The 21132-nt window shown below is 46.4% G+C and overlaps 1 protein-coding gene across 2 annotated transcripts in view; it reads left to right on the forward strand.

Moving 5' to 3' along the window:
- SND1 (staphylococcal nuclease and tudor domain containing 1) overlaps positions 1-21132 on the forward strand; it is a 422591-nt gene that overhangs the window by 57393 nt on the left and 344066 nt on the right. For both annotated transcript variants that reach the window (XM_055590844.1, XM_055590845.1), the window contains exon 10: positions 6962-7075. In XM_055590844.1, the coding sequence (XP_055446819.1) occupies positions 6962-7075 (114 nt within the window). The remainder of the gene's footprint in view (positions 1-6961; positions 7076-21132) is intronic.

Here is a 21132-nt window from a genome sequence, read left to right on the forward strand (position 1 = left end):
AGATGTCAGCATTAAATGTAAAAGGGAAGATGATTTCTTTTCCCAAGCTAGAACCCAGCGGCAGTTTTGTAGTCATTTTGCCTAATTTTAAATATTTGTTAATGACAAAACTACTCTTGCAAGGAAACCTAAAAAGGTCCTAAGGTGCCTTGGGCTTTCCTGAACATAGTCTGGCAGTCCTGCAAATTTTTGCTGAAGGATTCTGCTCTGAGGCTGCTGTGACCATAAGGCCTGAACAAATAGAGTGCCTACTGAAGAGAGGACCACTGTCTCCTGCTGCTGCTGCTGCTAAGTCGCTTCAGCTGTGTCCGACTCTGTGCGACCCCATAGACGGCAGCCCACCAGGCTCCCCCGTCCTGGGATTCTCCAGGCAAGAATACTGGAGTGGGTTGCCATTTCCTTCTCCAATGCATGAAAGTGAAAAGTGAAAGTGAAGTCGCTCAGTCGTGTCCGACTCTTAGCAACCCCATGGACTGCAGCCTTCCTGGCTCCTCCGTCCATGGGATTTTCCAGGCAAGAGTACTGGAGTGGGGTGCCATTGCCTTCTCCGCCACTGTCTCCTAGGTGTTAATTTATTCCCTATTAGCTCAGCTGGTAGAATCTGCCTGCAATGCAGGTGACCCTCGTTGATTCCTGGTTCAAGAAGATCCCTTGGAGAAGGAACAGGCTACCCACTCCAGTATTCTTGGGCTTCTCTGGTGGCTCAGATGGTAAAGAATCTGCTTACAATGCAGGAGACCTGGGTTCGTAATTTTACAGAGAACAGCTAAATAGCTAAAGAGCCTGCTAAAGGTGACCCCTGGGACCCTCTAGGTGACTTCTGGAACTGATGCAAAGCTGGAGATGGGAGTGTGGGCCAAGAGTCCCACTCCTGAGAAACTTGAAACTCAGCCAAGTGTTCTCTGGGTACATGGGGAACTGCAAGACTGGTTTCCGTTCTCCTCCTCTTAAGGAAGGCAGTGCTAGGGAACGTTCTCCTGTCTCTCCAGGTTAGCAGAGAGACGTGTTCACTTCACAGCGATTAGCTGAGCCTGCTTGAGACTTTTGTGCCTGTTGTGGCTTGCCAGTTTCCTGCTTGCCTTCCCCGTGGCGTTTTAGCTGATCTGTGCTGTTTGTAGCCATATGGTCCCTTGAGCACGTGGCTTGGCTTCCCTGTCCCTGCTGCTGGATGCTTGGGCCTTGCAGATTTCACAGACCTGAATAACACTTGGGGGTGGGGCGAAGGGGCTGAGTCTTCTCCCTTCTCAGCCTGGTTAGATAGAGGCGGCCAGCTTGGTTCCCTGTACCAGCTGATTGCTTAACCAGCAGAGCCCTGAACTAGGTGCTTTGAGAAGATGCAAAAGAATGAGAAGTGGTTTCTGTCTCAAGGAGCTTACCCTCTGCAGCTTCATCTGGGAGAACCCTTAGTTAGCTGTGTGATACCATTGACCGTGTCCAGTTTTGGAGGTCAGGTTATAAGCTGTCCATGGGTGGGGCACTGGTACCTATTTGGTTTGGCCCTGCTGATTTTTTGCTATGCAAAAATGTCATGGCTTTATATGGAATTCATTATCATGTCTTCATAGATGGTGGCTCAGTGGTAAAGAATCCGCCTATTAAAGCAGGAGATGCAGGAGACATGGGTTTGATCCCTGGGTTTGGAAGATCCCCTGGAGGAGGAAATGGCAACCCACTCCAGTATTCTTGCCTGGAGAATCCCATGGACAGAGGAGCCTGGTGGGCTATAGTCCATGGGGTTGCAGAGTCAGACACGACTGAGCAACTGAGCATCAGCACGCAGATGGTTTTTAAGCAAGGATACTTAGTATTTTTGTGTAGACTTTTGTATTCTTGTTTGGTAATAGGGAGAGAACAAAAATGACTAGCTACTCCCTTGATCTTTGGTTTCATGGCTTTCAGATGAAAAAGAAGTTCTGGGGATGTTCTTTCTGGTTAGGAAGGTGGCCCCTCTTAAACCAAAAAGGGATCAAGACTTGGTTTGTGGCTTAAATTAGCAAACAAATTTGCTGATAAGAAAATGGTTAATTTAGAAAAGATTTGTAAACATTTACCTACGTTTAAAATTGAGACTTTTTTAGAAGAGTTTTAGATTTACAGAAAAATTGGCAGATACCACAGGGAGGCCTGGCGTGCTGTGATTCATGGGGTTGCAAAGAATTGGACACGACTGAGCGACTGAACTGACTGACTGACTGACTGAGTTCCTACATTAGTGCCCCCCACCCGCCCCTCAGTTTCCCCTATTATCATCTGACAAGATTATGGCACATTGATTATCAGTAGTTACCAGTATTGATATATTATCAACTGAAGTCTGTACTTTAGTCAGATTTTCTTAGCTTTCCTCTGATGTCCGTTTTCTGTTCCAGAATCTCATCCTCAATAGCATGCTAAATTTAGTTGTCAGATCTTGTTAGGCTCCTCTTGGATTTGGTGGTTTCTCAGATTTTCTTTGCTTTTGATGACCTTGACAGTTACGAAGAGTGCAGGTCGGGTATTTTGTAGGCTGCTCCTCTATGGGAATTTGTCTGATGCCTGGCTTCCTTTTAAGTACCTATTAGAGCGTCCAGTTTGTTGGCTTGCGCTTAGGTGCCTAAGGGTATTGGCCTCAGCAGGTTGTGCTTCGTATCATGTGAGGATGCAGGGTGGAAGCTGGGGTTTTCTGGGGGCTCTGTGGTGAGCCATGGTCATCCCTGAGATAGGGTGGGTTTCTCCTGATGTCCCCCACTGCAGTGTTGCTTCACTAATGCTTCCAGGTTTAGCTTGGGGAGAACAGACCTGGCAGATGAAAGCTGGGAAGCAGGAGAAGCAGCCAATGTCCTGAGTTAGGAGAGTGAGAAGGGTGTTTGGTGTCTCCTTTCCAATGGCCCCATCAAGGGCTCTCACAGGTGGTGCCTGTAGGAGCCCTGTTTGAGCTGCTGTTGCTTTTCTTTCTGTCTGGTACTAATAACTTTGGCAGCTTTGGGAGGACTGGTGTTTGTGTCTGGAACTGTGCTGAGGGTCTTTCTATATGTTTCATAGATGCCGTAGGGTTTTGAGGAGCTCAGCAGCAGCAGCCCTATGCATTCAGCGCACAGCTCTTTAGATGGGCGCTGCAGATGGGGGGAATCTGGCAGGAGGCCAGGGTGATGGACGGATGTCCCCTGCCTCCGACAGTGCTCTGCCATTCTCCTGACCTGTGGCAGACCTTAGCCTGTGCTGTGTCATCAGTAAGCCTCTCATTTTTCCTTTTACAGTTGGGCTGTAAGAAATGCAGAGGGGATTGGGTCTAGGGCTTGCATCTCGAGTCCAGCCAGTGACCTTTTATTCTGTGTAGATTCTGCTCTTGGAGCATGTGGTCAGTAGGGGTGTGTGTGTGTTGACTTGAGGTCAGTAGTATGAGGAGGTGAACGATGATGTGGGCATACTTCAAATTGCCCTGATGGAAAGCACCATCAGAAACATCACCATTATAAATGTGGTCTGTGACGGTGCTGACAAGCAGGCTTTGGATGGTAATCCACTCTGCATTTGACTTATTGCAATGTGTGACTGCAACTACTGTTTGATTGCTTTTTCCATGTCTCTGCCCAGGAGCTGCTTGTTCTCCGGACAGTAATGGCACAGTTTACCCCATAAACCCCACTTACATGCACACACGCACAGACAGGCACCCTCACCCCACTTTTCCAGGAAGGCAGGCCTCGTTTAGCTGGCAGCATCAGAGCACACAGTTCCTGAAGAGGAGGTTGCTAATCAGGGAGATGCCAAGCAGAGAGAGTCTGCTGCTGAGGCCTGAAATTTACAGCTCCGAGAAGCCACTCGCTGCTGCTGCGGCTGCTAACACGTTATAAGGGGTGACGAATACCAGGAACTTGTCACCAGGGTATGCTTCGAGCCTCACATTCTGTAATCAGAGGGTGAAGGTGTGAGCGCTATGATACTTTCCCTGGTTTTATTTCTCTATGAGCATGACTAGGGTGTAGAGAATGTCTAGATGTTTCTCATGTCTTAATCATACAAAGCATTCCTATGTTTTTGGCAATGGACACTTTAATAGGAGTTGGTTTTGGGGGGAGAGGAAGGTGCAGCTTGATCCATCATTGAGATTTTGGAAATCCCGCGATGTGTATGCAGTTGAGATGCCTGACGGTTACCGAATCTGTTGGGCAGTGGTTCTGTACCTCCTCTGGAGGGAGGAGCAGTATTGGTTTGCTGTACTAGCTGTTGTGCTTGGTATGGCTTTATGGAACTTTTGGTTTGAAGGTAGGATAGCAGTATAGCTATGGATACCTTGTGGTCCCCTCCCCCACCTCCCTGTGCTTATAATCTAGGGGTCCCTGACCTCTGTGCCACGGACCGGTACCTCCTGTCAGATGAGCGATGACATATTGGAAATAAAGTGTGCGATAAATGTTATGTGCTTGAATCATTCTGAAACCATCCCCCCACTCTTGGTCTCTGGAAAAATTGTTTTCCATGAAACTGATCTTTGGCGCTGAAAAAGTTGGGCACCTCTGCTTTAATCCATTTCATACACATGTGGGATTTCGAAGGATCAGGAAATTATTAGCTGAGGTCTTTCTCTTGTGGTCAGTTGGCCAAGCCCCTGCTGCTGTCTTTAGGGAGTGAGGGAGATTCTATTATGGCGGGCATTTTTAGTTTGGCATTAATGTGTCTAGATGGTAATGGTAGCAGATATACTCTTTTTGTTTCAGTTACTGAATCCATATTCTTGGTTATATCTTCTTGGCTGTTTTTAGTTCTGCACTTAAAATGACTGGGCTGGTGTAAGGGGGTCTTTGTTTTGGAAGATTACAAAACCACCCTTACTACGTAATCATTCCTGACCTTGGCTTGGTCCTCATGTGACCACACATCATGTTTTTGATTACCCTTGGGCTTCACTAAGGTTTTCTGGCCAGGTGAGTTTTGAGTCTCTGGCTCTCTGGGCTTTAGTGTTAATTAGCCTTTGTGTGCGGAGAAGGCAATGGCACCCCACTCCAGTACTCTTGCCTGGAAAATCCCATGGACAGAGGAGCCTGGTAGGCTGCAGTCCATGGGGTTGCTAAGAGTCAGACATGACTGAGTGGCTTCACTTTCACTTTTCACTTTCATGCATTGGAGAAGGAAATGGCAGCCCACTCCAGTGTTCTTGCCTGGAGAATCCCAGGGACAGGGGAGCCTGGTGGGCTGCCATCTATGGGGTCGCACAGAGTCGGACACGACTGAAGCGACAGCAGCAGCAGCAGCAGCAGCCTTTGTGTGATCCTTAGCTCTAAGAAAAAGGTTATAGCAGAATGGCTGTAGTTATCTGAGCCTGGTTTTTGCTGCATTCAGGTTTTACAAGTTAATCTTACACCTAGTTGAAACTTGAAGATAATTACCCCTCTCCTAATCTATAGAGCTCTTTCTCAGACCCTTTACTACTCTTGTGGTCCCTAGTCTGTTTTTCTCTATACCGCTTCCATTACTAATGGTATGAAAACCCCAGGTTATCTCCCTATCCACCAGCGGTAGTCAGCCCTCGATGGATATACAGCTTGATTCCAACTGTCATCTTTCTCTTTTCATTCATTCTGTTTGATGGCGCTTTCCTCCTGCTATTTCCTGTCATGTATAATTTCTCACTTGGTTTTTGCTTTTTTGCTCCTTCTTTAGATTGTCCCTGAAATCACTCCTTTTTTTTTTTTCTGTGTGATTGGCTGATTCTCAGGAAAAGGTAGTGGCTAGCCATTTTCAGGAATCTGCAAATAAATGGGTATATTCTGTTGTAAAAGGTTGTGAGCCTTCCAGGGAATAGTTAGTGAAGGCTCTTTTACTGTTTTAGGATACTTAGCAGTGTGATACCCACCATAGCGAAGGAGACTCTAGCTCCTTTTGTTTCACGTATAAAAGACGAGGGGACTTTTGCAAGTCTTCCCTCACGGTGGCAGCTGACCCTGTAGTTTGTTCAGCTACCGGTTTGCTCCTGATGGGGTCTGATTGAAGGTGGGGAGAGTGGGTTTTGATTCATCAGATGAAGTGGATGGTGACTGTGTTTTGTAGTCAATAGCTTCCTTGTAGTAAAGTGTTACTTACAAAAAACCCGAAATGGCCTTGTAACAAAAAGTTCTGAATATAATTGGGTGAATTGTAGACTGCTGGCTGAATTATGAGGTCTGGTTATAACCCTGATGTAGTCTGAGTGTGGTTTGGAGGAAATTTTATTCTGTGCACATTGGTGGAGTGTTCTGATAACCTCCACAGAGGAATATTTGTGCTTTTGCTGTTGAATAGATATCCTTGAAAGCTTGGGAGTTAGTTACTAGCTGAGAGTGGGGTCCAGTGTTGCTGTTTTGGGGTCCAAAATAGAGATGCCCATAGTAGTGCTCTGAAAAGGTGGCTTCCAGAGTAGTTGAAGTCATATCCTAGCAATCTAACGTCTCTGCCGGTGAGATCAACAACGGAGCATCTCCTTTCACATGCTGAGATGACAATACTTTTTGCCCTTCACTTGCCTTTGATTTTTCTGCTCTGTGTTGGGGCATCCTATTTTGGTTTTTTCTCATCTAGTGCTGGTACCTCCTAATCCAGCCCTTGCCTCTTTTCCTAGAATCATGTTGTGATAGGCATTTTGATTTTAACTTAGAACGTGTTTCAAGGAAAATCTTCAGTAGTACATAGAGACTAGATTTCTAGTTCTTAAGCTTTGTAGTTCCCCACAAATCTTGGTCAGGGCAAAAGATAAAAAAGCTTGGCCATCTTTCTGAGTGATACAGATCCTGCCTTGCTCAGAAATCATCATATCTCTCAGGTCGGCTAATAATAGGATAGTTTCCTTCAACGTTGTTGTACCGTAGAGAAGGATGTTGGATCTGTCCCAGTGGCTGTTGGTGTCAGCCTTCTTCCTGTGACGGTGTGCCTTGCTCCTTAGCACATGTGCTGCGGGATTGGGCCGTTGCGGCACATTTCAGCATTTTCGCCTTCTTGCCGCCCACAGGTGATGCAGGTGCTCAATGCTGACGCCATCGTCGTGAAGCTGAACTCTGGGGACTACAAGACCATCCACCTGTCCAGCATCAGACCGCCGAGACTGGAGGGGGAGAATACACAGGTGAGACGAGAGAAGCAGCAGCACCTCTTTTCCGAAACCAAGAGGGAACAGCTGGACGATCAGTTAGATATGGTTCGTGTGTAGGAGAACACTAACAGACCAATAGTGTAAATCGCCGAAGTATTATTTCCTAGTGTTTGCAGCCTAGCTGCCACTGGGCAAATCTGTTTCTCTTGAACCACACTCACTGCTCTCCTTCATTTTTGATGGGCCCCACTGGCATTCCTCCCTAAGGCGCTTGAGAGGAGTTGGGTTGGTGTATGATAGGTGGTGAATGAGATCTTATTCTCTGAAGTTAAGGAGAGGAAGGGTCCGTGTCTCACGCGCATGATAGCAAGGCCTGTTCTGCTGGTCATTTTGATTTGTTCTGTGTTTTTGCTCTAGGAAGAAATAAATCTTCGTGTGTGTGTGTGTGTGTATATATTTATATATATATTGTCTGGGGTCAATTACTCATCTTTTCCAAGTGGCGACTAGAATTGTTAGTTGCACTGTTTTGTTCTGTTTGCTGGGTCTTCGGGCAGCAGGGGTGCTTGGCTAGCCGATGTGTACGATTTTGGTATGTCAATTTGAGAAATTATGCTTAGGATGAAAACTGTAGGCAGTTTTGTTTTAAATTTTGTGGTCATTGTCTTTCTGTTGTTACAGCTTATAAGAGACTGGGGAAAGGGATTGTGGTTGAACTTTTTTGTTTGTTAGGCTGTCTTAGTTTTGTAGACATCTTTTCCAGCACCTGTTTTTGCCTCCTGATAGCTCAAGTGTGTAACTGTGTGGATCGGTTATAACTGGGTCCTCAGTGAGAGCCAGTGCCACAGGCAAATTAAACAGTGTGGTTGAACTTAGTACCATGTGGTTTTTTAATGTATCCTTTTGTAGTTTTAGAGATGTGAAATTTGCCTTTCTGATGTTTTGCACGTACCCGTGTCTCAATGCATTCACGAGTTGAAATTCAGGCCCTGTTTTCATTTGTGTGAGAGTTTATAGGCAGCCCATAAGAGTAAAATAAAAATATTGTGATTGTCTTTTGAATCAAATCATGCATAAGAAATCCATACAGGATGGCTTCTTTGAATGTCTGGCCAATCAGTTCATCTCCACCCCCCCACCCTCCCAGCCTTTTTTCCCCCATAGAGGAGGCATTTTAATGCAGCAAACAGTATTGTGGTAAGCTTGAGAATTTAAATGCACGAAAGCTTAGAAATGCCAAAATAAGGTTCTCTCAGTAACTGTAGCTCTGCCTCATTGCACAGAGTAAATATACATCTCCAATTTTATCAGTGTTGGGAGTAGTCCACACTTCTGCATCTGTGCCATGCAGTTGGAATTAAGGTTCCCACAGCAACCACAACTTTGGAATTCTTGAACGTTAATTTTTGTGCCTGCATCATCAGCCAAAGCATTATGTTAAAGTAGATTCAGGAGCTGAATTTTAAGCAGTTTTTAGGGATGTGGGGGTGTTACAGCAGGTTGATGGTGATAAACTACCACTGAGAAGTTTATGTTTTTGTAGAATCCTTTGTAACTTCTCAAGGGGTAATGGGTGGATTTCCCTTAGCCGAGTGGACAACGGAAAATTGTTGGAATATATTTCCTAGTTTAGGCAGGGTCCTGTTTGTAAAATTTCTTGCTCTTTACCAAGGTAGGTTTTCAGCTTATTTCAAACTCTTGTTCATTCCTGAGATCTTCCTCCATTTTAAGAAAGCTTTAAGTGAGGCTCAGCTCTAAGAGTCAACATATGGGTTTTGAGTGAATTGAGGAATGAGTGCCCTTACTGGTTCATTAAATTCCTTTGGAAGATCTTGGTGAGGGTCACATTAGCGATGAATATAACCCCCTTTGAGTACAGTGATGGAGGTGCTGTGCGGAGCCCTGTTGTGGTGGGTGCTGGGGAAGTCTTCTTGGGAACAGCTCACTAGCCTCTTGAGCGCTCATGGATGAGAAGTAAGCAGGTGGGAGAAAGGGCCTCCTAGACCAGCACTGTCTCATAGATGCATAATGCAAGCCACAAATGTGAGCTCTGTGTGTTATTTAAAATTGTCTAGTAGCTCTGTTTTAAAGAACATTAATTTTAATGCAGCTTATTTGACCTACTATATCCAAAACAGTATCATTTCAACATTTAATGAATATAAAAAATTCATGAGATATTTAACTTTTATCTTTACTGTGTCTTAGAAATCTGGTGTATATTTTATACTTGGATCTCAGTTCATCCTAGCGTATTTCTAGGGTTCAGGAGCCACAGGTGTGTAGTGTCTATTGTAATGGATAGCACAGGTTGAGGAATTCTGATGAATAGGTTCATTGTCTTTGATCAGTCCTTTCCCACTTTGTACCAGATGTTGTGCTGGGGATGCCATGGGAAATAAACCCTCCTAAAACTACTCTCATGGAACTTTACAGTCTAGTAGGGGACATACGCACGTAAGTGTGTTTATGTTACGTGCTGTGGAAGAAAAGGTTAGTGTTTATAGGCGTGCATAATCTGGGAAGGCTTCTTAAGGCCTGAAGGCTGACTAGGAGTTAGGTAAAAAATGGAGAGAAGACAATTTCTGACCAAGACAGCAGCAATGACAAGAATCAGATGAGTTTGGTCCTGGGGAATGGGTGGCCACTGTGGGTGATACACGTGTGGTATGATGCTCTGTGGTCCACAGTACGGGCAGGGCAGGGCACACATGTTCTGTGAACATTTCCAGGTACTCATGAAAAGAGACTGCGGGCCGTGTGATGAACTGCCGGCAGTTTTGTATGATTGGAATAGAGGATGCTAAATGCCGGGGTGGGGGTGGGGGAAGTGGGGTAGGAAGAAATGGGTTTGGGAGTTAGGCATGGGCCACAGGTTGAAAACATCTATCCCATGGTTTTTAGATTTCTTTTGCCTTGAAGAATTTTAAGGGACGACACCTTTCAGATTTGAGTGTGCTTGTGTTGGTGGCTTACATTTATAAAACATGAAAGTAACTTTGCATCTATAAAGGAAAATCATGCTAGATGAAAGCTAATCTGTAGCGAGCGGTTCTGGTTTTGTTTTTGGTAAAGCTCGCCTGGAGGCGAAGGGAGTGGGAAATGCAGGGTTGTGGGTTTGGCTCTAGCAGCCTCTACACTTAGAGGAGTCAGAGTTCTTGCCTTTCTACTTCCCCTGGAACTCTCACAGTGAGTGGAAGACCTAATGCTTATGTTAGATTTACAGTATAGGTGTAGGAATAGGCATCACCCAGGGATCCCAGCCAGGCTGTAACTATGTGTGTGTAATGACGAGGCAAGCAGGAGTCCCTTTGGAGTCTTGTTTTCCCTAGTGTTCTTTACCGTATACAGCAGTTTCTTTACTACAAGGGCAGTCCAGTCAAGTGCTGAAGGTGTAGATGTCAGGACATCTGTGAGGCCACATCGTACCCTTATGCAAGTTAGAGAAGACTGTCCCTTGCTTCGGGCAGCCTCAGGTCAGGGCACACGGCTTGGCAAATAGAGTGGAGGCTGGATTTCAGCTCCCATTTTTCCTCCGTCCCCCTGGCCAGTGTGTACAAGATGATGTGGCTGTCCTAGTTAGAACAGCCCTGATGGACTCTCCAAAGAAAACGTCAAGGCTGTGTTTTGGGAACTGGAGGGTGGTCTCGTAGTTACAGAAACAAAGGATGCTTGGCCATTGTTTGGAGATGACAGATGGACCATGGCAGACACTGAATGAAACCCTTAGGAGATTGCCTTCTCTCGAAGTCTGGGACACTTTTGGGAGAGGGTGTCAGTGGCTTTGAAATGGAGAAAAAGTAACTTGGCAGCTTATGGTATTGGAGCTCGTTCTAAACAAAAGAGCAGAGTGGAGAAGGTGCAGATGAGGGAGTGGGAGGAGGAGAGGTAGGGGCACGTCTCTGCGAGCTGGAGCTTCTTCACGGGCAGGCGGGTGGCATGCAGGGACTCCTGCTATGCACAGCCTCCTTCCTCCAGGCGCCCAGGTGACGACCCAAGGGGGCTTGTTGTTCAGGTGACAATGGGGAGATGCTTCTAATGTTGATCTTCTCCATACCCTGAAAACTCATGTGGCATCAGCTCACACAGATCTTCTGAGACATCTCTATATTGTGAAGACGGTAGTGCAAGTTGGATTTTCCTTTTTTTTACATACAGAGACAAATTCATTTCTGTTACATTATACATGAAGGCAAGGAGGTTTTGCCCAAGGCTAGCTGTACTTCCACTCCCCCCTTTTGGTTACTTTCTAATTGCAGCCAGAGGAAGGGCTCTGGACAGAAGTGCATGATCAAAGGAACTGCTTTCATTCTCTGCAGCTCCTTTCTAGTAGTACGGAGAATTCAGGAGTAGCCATGGCTCCCAGATTGTGGTTAGAGCTTGATTTGTTGCTAGAACATGCTACAGAGTTAGAAGCCAGAGAGTGTGGTGTCTCCCTGAGAAGGAGTACAGTGTCGGATGCTGTGGATTCTGTTTCTGTGACACCAAAGTATTGGGTTATTCAGAGAAGATCCAGTGTTAGCTCTTTGGAGATGTAGCTCTTCCGGCTGAGATCCTGTTTGGACATCAGTTTGTGGTATTCCTGTGGACCTGAACATGTATCAGGATTTCTCTAAAGGTGTGGTGTGTGTGCTAAATCTCTCAGTTTTGTCTGACTCTTTGTGACTCTGTGGATTTTAGCCTGCCAGGCTCCTCTGTCTGTGGAATTCTCTAGGCAAGAATACTGGAGTGGGTTGCCATTTCCTCCTCCAGGGGATCTTCCCAACCCCAGGATCAAACCCACGTCTCTTGCATCTCCTGCGTCGGCAGATGGGTTCTTTACCGCTGCGCCACCTGGGAAGCCCTCTCTAAAGGTGTAGTCTCTGTTATCCAGTTGTTTGCCACAGAGATACAAGTGCTTAATCTTGGAGAAAGGCTGTGGGTTTTCCGAGCTACTGCTTAAAGGAGATAACACATTGTGGAATCTCAGGACTTCCTAGAGAGCTTTTGGCTTTGATCTAAAGCTGGAAAACCTAGTGCTCTATTGCCCAGGGCTGCTGTGTGCTTTGTGTTACACTTGGAGTGTTAATGACAAAGGAAATACAGCCCTGGGCATCCGATGAAGGGGCTGACTTATTTCCCCATGAAGTCCAATCATGCAGTGCTATTGTAGTGGCCAGCGTCGCACGCACACACACACACACGCACACGCACGCGCGCGCGCGCACGCCCTCTGGGAAGTGGGGAAACCCTTCCCTCATCTCATGTGTGGTTTCATGCTTTCAACTTGTATTGGTTTCCATCACCCTGTCTTTCAGCGTCTTCCCTTGAACTAACTTACCGCATAAGTGTTCTTTCACAGCAGGGCCTCTAAATATTCAGACCTGGGCACTGTTGGATGAGTTTTGTTAAAGCTGCAGTCTGCCTAGTCTCCCAGAGTCACTGCTGCCTGTTGGGGGTTTTGTTTCCCAGGCCTGACCTCACTGGGTCTGCCCTGCAGGCAGATGACGGGAGACTAGGGCTGCAGGCAGGCACATTACTAGTGATGCCCTGCAATGCTTAAGGGCATTTCCTCAGAGGCAGGGTGGTTGGGTGGTAATATTCCCTTTTGCAGAACCCCAGGGTGCTTTGCTATTTAATCATGATTAAAAGTGGTTTCTCAACCTATTCCTTTTAGTTTAGATTTCTGAAGGCTCAAGCTTTACCTGGGACCCTAAAACAGATGATGCTGCCTCTAAGATGCATACCAACAGGAAGCTGTGGGACTACAGTCCCTGCATGGAGCAGGGGCAAACCAGTAAACTGTGATCTCAGTGTGTGACTGGGAGCATAAGGCAAACAGCAGGTTGGGGAGGGACTTCAGCCTGGCATTGAGCACCTTGGAGAAAAGCAGAAGCTCTTTGAAATGGATCTAGCATCTCACCGGTTTCTAATGGAGAGATTTGGGGACTGCAGCAAAGTGATCAAAAGACACAGAATGTGTCAGAGCACCGGCAGAGGCATTCTGTACCTGTTTCAGATTGTTTGATCTGAGTGTTTTTGAGAGGAACACTTGAAACTTCTTTGTTAGAGGACTCAAAAAAAAAATTACTATTAGGAGACGATGGCTTGGTCTTAGCTCATCTATTTAAGATTCCGGGATGGGTGTATGCTGTTGTTTTTTAAAGATCAGTACCTGTTGCTAGGCTGGTGCAGTCACTGGGGTCAAGACATTTCATATTTGAGTGGAGAGAGAGAGAGAGAGAGATATATATATACTATTTATTTTTATATTTTTATATATGTATGTATATATGGACTTCCCTGGTGGCTCAGATGGTAAAGCGTCTGTCTACAATGTGAGAGACCTGGGTTCAATCCCTGGGTTGGGAAGATTCCCTGGAGAAGGAAATGGCAACCCACTCCAATACTCTTGCCTTGAAAATCCCATGGACGGAGGAGCTTGGTGCAGGCTACTATCCATGGAGTCGCAAAGAGTCGGGGACGACTTCACTTTCACTTTCATATATATATATATATATATATATATATATATATATATACACATTTGAATGCTTAGTCACTCAGTCGTGTCCGACTTTTTATGACCCTTTGGACTGTAGCCCACCAGGCTTCTCTGTCCAGGGGATTTTTCAGCAAGAATACTGGAATGGGTTGCCATTTCCTACTCCAGGGGACCTTTCTGACCCAGGGACTGAACCCACGTCTCCTGTGTCTCCTGCATTACATTCAGATTCTTTACCCACTGATCCGTCAGGGAAGCCCCATGTATGTATTACAGTTCAGTTCAGTCGCTTAGCCCTGTCCAACTCTTTGCGACCCAATGGACTGCAGCATGCCAGGCTTCCCTGTCCATCACCAACTCCTAGAGTTTACTCAAAGTTGAATTTAGATAGAGCTATATCCAGAGTTTCCTAAAATGTACGTTTCACTGGTCTGTATAAGTGAATTAAATCCTGGAGAAGACAACAAATGCCTATTTCCCTTTGATTTAGTTTTTTTCTATTACAAATTATATTTTCTTTTGTTCCTTGTAGTTAACACATCCCCTTTCCCATGATCTTGCCTCTCCCCTGCAAATAATTTTTGGGCAAGTTTAACAGTCTTCTAGTGGATCTTTCTGGTTAATCCTTCCCCAAGCCATGTGCATTGATGTCTTTCAATCCATCTCTCTCTCTTCTCCCTTCATTTAATCATCAGTATTACACACTTCTATATTTTTAATTTACCTAAGTCGTCCCAGCGCTGCTTTGTTCATATTTATTGCCTCTCTTCAGTCCTGTGAGCTACGGTAATCTTCTCTTGTTTCCAGAGTTGACAGCCCCATCGTGTTTACTGTCCTGTGACCATTGAACACAGCTGCTGTGCTGAGGTAACCCCTTTTCTTGCCCTGGTTTTTGAAATCCTCTTTAGGCCAGATATTTCCATACACAGTCCTTCCCTTTCTCTGTATCCTCCTCTTCTGATGGTTTCTGTCCCAGCCTGCTTCCTGCCGTGAAGCCTAAACTCCACTGTCGGCAGGAATGGTATGGTTTTCTCAGAATGGTGTGGTGTTCTTGGCTTCCTCTCCCCTCTACTTCCAAAGCTTGCAGAGTGCTGTGGCTACTGGAGGCTTTTAACAGATGTTTAAATCGATGTGTCTGCTGAGGCTGAAGACCTAATCCATACATTAGTTTTGAGTGGCATCATTTTTAGCACTCCCAAACCATCGCTAATTTCCTTGACTGCTTCTGCTAGCCATGGCAACTTGAACCAGTGTATTGGTGTCGAAAGGCCCCAGGAGAGAGTTTTTGCAGTCCGTTTTTTCCTCCTTCCTAATTGGATTGCTTGTTTTGATGGTCACGTCACACATGGCTTGGTTTTCTGTAGGCACTTCCTCTTCCCCACTCCTGGTTTCAATCTAGTTGCCGCCATTGGGGTGACGAGCCCTGCCTCTCTCTGAGCAGTGGTTTTCCTCATAATAGTATTTCATTAGCGCAGGGCAGATTGGGTTCAGGCCACCAGAGGGGTTAATATCAGGATTTTAAGTGTTTTGCAGATTGGTCCCCAACTGACTTTCTTTTAACACATCTCCTCTTACTCAGGCTTTCCCAAATAATCCGTCTTTCATAGCAGTTCAGAGGTCTCGATTCATTGGAGTTTTGGGGTGTGCTTCCCCCCGAGGGCCGTCTTTTTCCTGTGTCGACCTTGTTGGTTGTCAGATTATTTCTTTGCATAGAACTAATTTTAAAATCAATTAGAGAAGCTTTCCCTTCATCTTTCTCTCTTTATTTATGAGATACTGATTGCAGAGCTACCTACACTGTGTTTAGATAAATTACTTTTTTTTTTTTTCCATAACATTTATATTCAAGGCGAGTTTAGTGCAGCCATCCAGTGCCTTGCACTTCTGCAGGCCAAGGCTGTAGGTTTCATTCCTTGGTGGACTAATTAGCTTTGTACTGGGAAAATTGTGTTCAGTTCAAAAACCCCAAACGTTCCAGTTCCTCATGTATTATAGGCACTGTGGACCTGGGAAATTATTTTGATTAGTAAGATGTTTGTAATCATAGAAGCTGAGTCTCAGATCCTGACCAGCATATGCCTGGTGTGGTCACAAGGTGGATTTTAGATGGATGGTGGCTTGTGGATGAAGCAGCATCAGGTCACTGCTGGGGAAAAGGCTTTTCAGAACTGAGATGAGAAGGGAAAGCTGAAGGCACAGATGCTTGCTTTCCCCCCCTGAAAATGACAGGTCTATTGCTTAGGCATATTTTTAATGTCACTTTTCATTTCAGTCCTCCTTTGAAATCCACGGCCAGTTTATGGGTTGTTCACATTTTATAGGCCTTCATCTCACTACCTCTTGTGATCTGAGCCTGTTTTTGACTGCCGTGTTGGTGACTGCCTTGGCACAGTGCTGCTTCACCAGGAGGAGCTCCATTCGGATTAGCTGTGAAGACATCACAGAGACTTTATGCTCCTTACTTTTTCACTTCTCTGCTAGAAGCCAGCGGATGTCATCTCCTTTATCCTCGTCTCATTGTATTGGGGCCTTCGTGAGGCTAAACAGAAACATCCCCTTTCTGGGGTGTCTGCTAAGTCTCCGTGTTCAGATGTCAGTCCCAGAATTTGGTTCCTTTTGCTGTCCTGCTGGTTCTGGTTAACCCACTGAAGGGATGCCTGAGCACACAAGCAAAAATAGCAATAGTTGCCAGCTCACTCCCTGGCCCATCGTTTTTGATACTCACATGTTTGTGTAATGTCTCATTGCATTCTTACTGGCTCCCCGTGGTTCATAATTGGGGCAGAATATACTGATACTGGCCTTTCTGAGTTGCCCGCTCTACACACTAGGACATCTTCCCCTTCATTACTAGGGGGGCTGGTAGGAAGGTGTGGCTTTCCTTTTTTGTTTTTTTAAATGTGCTGTCGTCTTCTGTGAGATGGTCTGGAAACAGGAGCAAGCCACATCCTTTCATACAGAACTGCCTTCAGCGTCTGCATATGCAGCTGGAGGTGCTTGTTTTAGAAAGCCTGCCCTGCAGAAGCTGTCGGTAGGTATCTGCAGAGGGGCTGCTGGTGTGCCGCGGGCCCAGGCCGGCTCCCTCAGGCCCTGGCTGGAGCAGGAGCCTACGGGTGGGGGTGCAGATGTACCGCCCACCCTGGTCTTGCTGGCCCCTTCGCCCTCCTGGTGCGGCCTCTGAAGGAGCGTGCTGTGTTCTGCATGGGATGGGTGGCAGTTAGCTCCCCTGGCTGGTGTGGCCGCTGGGACAGCCAGGACTGTTAGGACAGTTTGTACCCTGGTGGCTCCGACTGTGAAGAATGCGCCTGCAGTGCAGGAGACCATCCCTGGGTCAGGAAGATCCCATGGAGAAGGGAATGGCAGCCCACTCCGGTATTCTTGCCTGGAGAATTCTGTGCATAGTAAAGCCTGCCGGGCTGCAGTCTGTGGGGTCACAAAGAGTCAGACACGACTGAGCAACTAACAATTTCATTCTATTCTTAACACTTTGTACTTTAAGAGGAGGGAGACTTGACATTCACTCAAAGCAGCTTATTTTATTTATTTCTTATTTCTTATAAAGCACAAAGAAGTCATCTCAGACCTTTGCTAATAAACTAACAGCTCAGTGTTTTCTTCCAGAAAACATCTGGGTTCCTCCCTGGCCTTGACCAAGGTCTGCCTCAGTTCCCAAGATCCTCTGCCATGCCCGCCTCTTTGCTCTTAAGCCTTTTGGCTTCACCTCTTCTTCCCTCACCCGCTTCCAACCCTCTTCTCATGGAGGAGTGAATGCTCCTTTCAGTCTAGATGCTCCTGTTTGCAAACCGAGTTACAGTTACTCCGGAGGTGCTTGGACTCTATAGTATCAGCGTTCCGGAAAATGTAAGCTTCTCAGTTGAGAAGCCATAAGGGTAGCTTCTGTCTGTAACACCCGTGGGCCCCTGGTTATTATTAGGTATTCATAAAATCCCACAGAGGGAGAATGGTCATTGGGACTCTATTTGAGAGAAATGTCTCCATCCTAAAAGATATAGGTTAGTCCCAGGGTACCTGGGGTAGTAAATGGGACTTGACAAACTGAAAATTCAGTGCAATCAAATCCTACAGCCTTTCATCTCTCACCCTCATCGCCCAGGGAGAAATGAATTCCCAGGGCAGAAGCTGCTAGTGTTGAATATCTCTGTCTTGGACTATAATTGAATGTGCGCAAGTGGGAACACGCTCTCTCCTTGCTCCTGTGGCCACCCTGGAGACTCGTGGCCTGTTTTTCTGTGTCTCTCCCCCTCTACCCACCTCCCCTACCCCTTCCCCAATACACTATCTCCCTCTCTCCCTCACCACAGGGTCCTCAAAAGTTTTAATGCAAGCTGGTGCCCTTTCTTTTGTTTGCTTTTACGTTTGACCTGGAAGTATTTCTGCAGGTATCTAAATGGTGAGAGTATAGATTTGTGCTCCCGCTAGTCTAGTTTTCCTTTGGATTTCTTTCGGTTACCTCTCCCAGTCCCTGCTGGGGTGCCTCCCATTTCCCCTACCACCCCTGGAGCTCAGAGAGGGAGTTTGTAAACCTTTTTTAAAAGATATATTTGACTGTGCTAAGTCCTAATTGTGGTGCTTGGTCTCTCTAGTTGTGGCACTCCCGGGCACGTGGGCTCACCAGTTGTGGTGTGTGGGCTTAGCTGCTGTGCGGTGTATGGGATCTTAGTTCTCTGACCAGGCACTGAACCCACATCCCTGCTCTGCAAGGCAGATTCTTAACCACTAGACCACCAGGGAAGTATACTTTGATTTGAATGATGAAGTCACTCCAGGCACAGGCTTCTTGGTCATTCTGTTACCATTACTCACACCTTCTAAGGAGCTCCTGGCTGTCCCTTGTATCGTCCTCACCCTGAATGTTGCTCTGAAATCCTGTAGGCGGGGTTTCGGATGCTGCGTGAGCTGGCAGGGGATCCTCATTTACGCTGTACAGAGTTGAAGTTCACTGTCACCCTTCGGCTGCCTTGCTTTGGGTTCAGCCAGAAGGAGCGGCATCTTTCACCTGAATTCACAACTTAAAATGTGAACAACCAGACTGGCTTGCCCTGGTTTTCTTGGATAACCACATTTAAGCTGCTTATTCACTGTAATTTTAGGTTCTAGAAAACTTCATTGACACAATTGAAAGCAGGCCAATATCCCTCTGCTCCAAGAATTTACATGATTTATATCCTTGTTGGTCAGTTCTCTAAATCGATAGATGGTAGGTACTGATTGGAAGTAGGCGCAGTCGAGTCTGCTTTTAAATGAGTGCTTGAGGCTGTGCGGGGTGCCTGCAGCAGGGCAAGAAAACGTCCTTCTGACTTCCTTGTATTAAAAAGTTATTCATGACACTTGTTAAAGAACAGAAAGGCACCCTCTATTCAGCACAATTGTGATAGGTATAGGGACCATTCCAGTGGGGTTTTGCAGTGAAAGAGTAAGATTGGGCCCTGAATGCCACAAGAAGGAGGGACATTTATAATCAAAGCAAAGACTGGGGCTGGGGGATGGTGGAGGGTGAGAAACCCAGTCAGATCTCCAGGGTGATCAGATCTCAAAGGTGGGGAGATCTGGCTAAAGTTTGATTGTTGGTAAAATAGGACAGTGCAGGGGTGAACACAGTGCCAGAAGGCAGGGCCCAGTTGAGAAGAGAGCTCAGAGGAGCCTGAGGAGTGTTTGGTCAAGGAGAGGATGGCATTTGTGATGTCAGGTTTCAACCTTGAAAGAAGGTTTCGAAACCCCTTTAGAGGCTGTGGTTCACTTCTGGGGTGCCTGTGGGAGGAAGCAGGCCTCAGACAACGGGGCTTCAAGAAACTTTTCCCAGCGGCTTTCTCATTCCTCTTCCTTTGCTGTCTTGACCTTGCCCTCTCTCCAGCTTGGTCCTCGTTATTACTTTGGTGGTGTTTGTCTTTGGTGGTGGTCAGGACCTAAGAAGGGAGTTTCCCCTTTTCTTATTAGTCCACGCTGAAGTCCACGCTGTCTTCTCTGCTCAGTTACAACCTCCTGCCATGGCTAATTTGGGGATGTAGAGCCCCTCATGGTAGTAGAAGTAACTGAGCTCAGTGCAGCAGGCGACTTGAGGGTGTGAAATCTGAGGAAGCAGGTTTTGACTCGCCCACCCTCATGCTTGTACACCTTTAAGTGTTGTGGTGACGCTGAAGTGACTTGGAGTTCAGAAGCCAGGGAGGAGGGACTCATTGCTATTTCTGGCTTCTGTTTAACCTTGGTCCATCTCTTCCACCTCTGCCCCCTTCCTTGCTAGGAGAACGATGTTCATATGTGTGGTTCAAAGGTATCCCCTGATGGAAAGTTCTACAAGGGCAAATCATTTGACTGTTAACTGTTAAATTCACTGCAAATATGGCTGCCAGTGTTATTGCCTCTCATTTGCTACAGATGAGCTCTGGCCTTCTGGGTTTGCACAGGACTGCTTTGAGGACAAAGATTAAGTGGCTCTCTGTTAATGCCGTATCTTTTAATTGAACAGCCGACTTGCAGTGTGGATAGGGGTTTGCCACAGCCCTTCTCTTTCTGGTTTCCCTTCCTCCCTTCTCCCTCCAAGCCCTGGCTCAGAGGCAGAGGCATGTACCCTGCTGGTTCTCACATGAAATCCAGGCTTTAACCCTAGAGTCAAGGCTAGATCAGTTTTCCCAACAGTGTAGTTTATAAGCTACCTGTGTTCAAATCTCTGTGGTTGGAGCCTGGAATGTTCATTTTGCACAGTTGCCAGGTGTTCCTGTTGTATTTTAGTTTGACACTAGTGTTCTAGCTTGTTGCTCCTAGCAGGGGAAAAGTGGGGGTTTACTTTTCCAGGATTTTGGTCTCTGACAGAACTATTTTTCTTCCCGGAGCCAGACTTAGTTTGTAATCTCTCTGCTGTTCTCCGAGTGAGCTTTTCTCCCCCCAGGTCTCAGAGCCAGCTGTGAACCAGATGTGTCCCTTCTTAGCTTAGAACATCTCCTGAGGATTTCAGTGAAAGGAGATACGAGAGTTCCGCTTGAAGAAATTTGTCTGCCTTGGAGGATGGAGCTCCCTGGGGAGCAGTGGAGTCTCTTAGGGTCTATGATGTACCCTTTGAGCTGATGTTTAGTTGCAGGGGGGCCTGTTGATGATTCTGGGTGACCTTCTTGGTAAAAAGCGAAGAGGTTTATGAAGTGGTGCCCTGTTAGAGCTGGATTCACACCTTATGTAAGGTGGAGGATAGAGTGTCGGATAAAGAGTATGCTTGTCCTCGACACGTGCAAGCGGCACGCAAACAAGTGGGAGAAGATCCAGGTGTTTCCTGGCACATACGGTGGAGTCAGGAGCTCGCTCACTGCTCAGGACACAGCCATCAGAAGATCCTGAAGAGGCTTCTGAACCGAGACAGGCGCATGTTCAGTGTGGGGTTATGACAACTCTGTGTTAAGGCTGAGGAGGAGGCAAGCTCATTCCTGTTTTAAGGTCTTAGGGAAGGTCGTCTGCTCAGCTCAGCTTCTGTTTAGGGCTCCGCCCTGAGTTTTTCACGTTGAGAAGTGATGTCTGTTAGACTGGTTAATTGATTGACACTAAAAGAACTCACAGAGATATGGTCTGAAAGTCACTTTGTGGATATGTTCGTTCATGATAT

Source organism: Bubalus kerabau, chromosome 8, assembly GCF_029407905.1.
Source record: "Bubalus kerabau isolate K-KA32 ecotype Philippines breed swamp buffalo chromosome 8, PCC_UOA_SB_1v2, whole genome shotgun sequence".
Lineage (NCBI taxonomy): Eukaryota > Metazoa > Chordata > Mammalia > Artiodactyla > Bovidae > Bubalus > Bubalus kerabau.